General features: G+C 58.1%; 1 protein-coding gene across 1 annotated transcript in view; it reads left to right on the plus strand.

Moving 5' to 3' along the window:
* Nucleotides 1–2,608, plus strand: part of TK2 (thymidine kinase 2, mitochondrial) — a 13,454-nt gene extending 10,846 nt beyond the window's left edge. The window contains exon 7 of the mRNA XM_012730789.1: nt 903–2,608. Coding sequence (XP_012586243.1) covers nt 903–1,040 — 138 coding nt within the window. The 3' untranslated portion in view covers nt 1,041–2,608. The remainder of the gene's footprint in view (nt 1–902) is intronic.
* The last annotated feature ends 661 nt before the right edge of the window (nt 2,609–3,269 follow it).

Raw genomic sequence — 3,269 nt, forward strand, 5'->3', positions numbered from 1 at the left:
GAACGTGGGGCTGGGAGGAGCTCTTTGTCTCACTGTCCCCGTCTCTGGGCCAAACCTCAGCGTGAGCTGGACGGGCCCGAGAGTGACCTGTCCCTTTGTCATTGGCCAGTGACCAGAGTAGCATCCACCAGCAAGCACCCCTGGTGGCTGAGGCTTTAGCTTTAATGATCTGGGACGGTGGTTTTCTGGTCCCTTCTCCAGCAGGAGGCAGGCCCAGAGCCTCACTGCACCTTTTCTTGGTGACCCAGGGCATCGAAGGAACACCCGCTGCCGCTCACACAGTGAGCCCTTAGAAGGTGCTGAGGTGTGTAGGACTGTTTGCCCCAGACCACTAATGTTGAGTTCCTGTGTTTGCTCTCACCATAACCCCCTTTTCCTGCTGAGGCAAGTGGCTTTTGTTTTCACGCGTCTGCCCGTCAGCGTTTCTCTGCTCCCCCACCCCTTTGTTTTCTGATACACGCTGCCTGCCGCCAGACTCTGTGCAGGCAAGCGGTCCCTCAGGCCGCTGGGAGTGTGTCCGCAGGGTGTGTCGTTGGCGATGGCCTTGGGGACAGCTGTTTGCACTGCTGAAACTTTTACTCATGGCTCTCCTAGCCAGTGAAGTTGCTGGAAAGTGAGATGTGTGTATAGTATGTTTTAGAAGAAGTCAAGTGGGTTCTTCCCTTGTTGTAGGAAATTCCATGGTATAAAATGATGAGGCAGAGGTCACTGCGAGCTCACCATAGAGACAGCTGGCCTGGCCTTTTTGTGAATATATGGCGGGGAGTGGAGACTGGCCTAGAACTGGGCGCTGTTTGCCTCCGGCTTTCCTTTTTCTCCGCCTGTGACCCTGAGCTTCTCTCCTTCATCCTGCCTGTCCTCTCGCCCCCTCTCTCCATCTGTGAAGGGAGGGTGACATTGAGGTCAAGGGCAGCCCTATGACCCATGTGTTTAATTTCCAGGTGATCGAGGCTGACCACGACATGCAGAAAATGTTAGAGCTCTTTGAACGAAACCGGGACCGAATATTAACTTCAGGGAATCAGAAGCATGGTACATAGGACAGGAAAGAGCATGCCAGAAAAATGCCCGCTGCTGCTCAGTTAGCCGTCTGGAAAAGCCCAGTTTGGGGGGGGGTTTCTGTCTGGCCAGATGTGTTCTCGAATGGCCCTTGCTTCTCTGTCACAGCCTCCGTCCTGGGTCTTTGGCTTGTGGGTAAATGACAAATAGGCCGTGCGGAACCCGTGAGTTTGCGGTGACCCTTGGTCCCTCCCCTTGCAGTTTCCGAGGACCCCGGGTTCCTCTGATTAAGGGAAGAGCTGCCGAGATCTGCCGGGCTCAGAAGCTCTTAACTCTTTGGACCCCCTGGGAGCGTGAGGCAGGTTTTTCCCTCCCAGGGAGGGAGCTCAGCTCAGGACCACCCGGTGACAGTGGGTCTGACTTTTGCTGACCATCCGGCTGACTGCCAGATGTCCTCCTGCCCCAGGCCCCCTCACCTGCATGCTGCTCCCCCACAGGCCAACTTTCCTGCTGCAGACCCCCATATTTTTGGGGAGAAACAGCAGCGCACAGAGCTAGTAGTATCCTCTGGGCATCCTGGGGGGGCCGTCAGCGCTTGTGTGCCACACTGGCGTGAGCCCAGCGTTCAGTGGTTTCCCGGCATGAGGCCACTGTGGCATTTACCATCTCATCATCTGGACTTCAGTGTCCTCAGGAGAACCGGGCCTTGGCTCCTGAATGGTGCTCGGTCTCCTTGGTGACGGAGGGCCTGCTCGAGCTTCTGCCAGTTCCGTGTCAGGGAAATGGCTTTTGGCTGGTTTGTCTGATGTTGAGCTGGGGCAGGGGGCCCCCAGCCCTGGTTTTGGAGGCTTCCTTGCTCCCCAGTGGCCTTGTGTGAGGAGCTTCAACCTTGGAATCACTGAGAATTTGTAGCCTGGGGCCCAGACACAAGTAGCCTTAAGACTTTTGCAAATGTTTTTCCATCCATGTTGCCCCTCTGTGCCACGGGGCATGAAACCGTCTTTCCCGGTTCAGAGTGAGCTTCACCTGTTAGAGCCGGGAAAGGAAGAACCGGCTCCTTGCGGACAGCCCGCATCGGAAAGCCAGGACTTGCCTGCCAGACTCTTCTCGAAGCACCAGCGCTCTGACGTCCTGGCAGCGGGCACCCGGAACTTCAGGAAGACTGCGGGCAGGGCCACCTGCGAACTCCGGGCACACAGGCCCCAGCCCGTCCCCGGCAGCAGCTGGCTGCGAAAGGAGGTTGGAAGCTCTGCCCGTGCCTCTGGGGCGCAGGGCCCGTGCCCCCAAGCAGCTGACCTGGCCCTGGGACCCATCCCAGAGGACAAACCCCCTGGCCCCTTGTCCTTCCCATTTGGATCAGTTCTTGGGCCTTGTAGGCAGGACACGGGGCAGCAGCCAGTGGGACAGTTGGTGTCCAAATACCAGCGGAGACCAGAAAGCCGGAGAGGCGAGGGCCTCTGCCTGGGCACTCCGGACTGGAGTGGGGCATTCTCTGGGGATCTGTAAACACACCCTCCTCTGTTCTCTCAGCTCAATTTGAGTACCTGTTTTGGAGGAAATGGGCCTTCTTTTTGAAAGTTGGCTCAGTGGTAGCCAATAAATGCTCAGGAAGCCTAACCCCGCCTAAAGCCTGATGCTCTCCAGGTCCAGCCTGTGTCAGCTCCCTGGCCCTCTCGCCACAGATAACGTTCCGACACGTTAACCACCGTGTGTCCTGACTGGGGTGCGGGGTCCAAAAGAGCCCAGGGCCCCCCGAACCTGGCCCCCCAGAGATGCCCGTATATATAGCCGCAGCTTGGTCACACAACCTCCCAGTCCAGAGATGTCACCGGACATGGTCTCTGGCCCCTGCTTGCTGCTCTGTGTGGCCGGTGGCCGGCGTGGGCAGGGCTGATGGCACGCGGGAGGCACAGGCCCGGCCCGTGGTGTCTGTGGAGCGGCTGCTGCACTGGCCGCTCAGTCAGGCGGGCCGGCGCCGCCTCGGCTGTCCGCCGCTTGCTAATTAGGAAAAACAGAAACCTCAAACAGCGTAGATACTTTTCTTTCCAGTCGGCGTTTTTAGCAGACTCATTCCAGTTTATACGTGAACGGATGACTCACGTGGCACTGACATGATTGGCCCCCTCAGAAATACCGTATGTGCCCGGTGATCATTTTTTTAAGCAGGAGAGAAGCCCACTTTCACTGAGGTGTAAAGGAAGTGTGGTGGTGGGCCGTGCGGCCGGTGTGTGGCGCTGAGGCGGCCCCCCCCCTCACCCCCTCGCTCCTTC

The sequence above is a fragment of the Condylura cristata genome, unplaced genomic scaffold (genome assembly GCF_000260355.1).
Source record: "Condylura cristata isolate star-nosed mole 26May11 unplaced genomic scaffold, ConCri1.0 scaffold00028, whole genome shotgun sequence".
NCBI classification, from domain to species: Eukaryota; Metazoa; Chordata; class Mammalia; order Eulipotyphla; family Talpidae; genus Condylura; species Condylura cristata.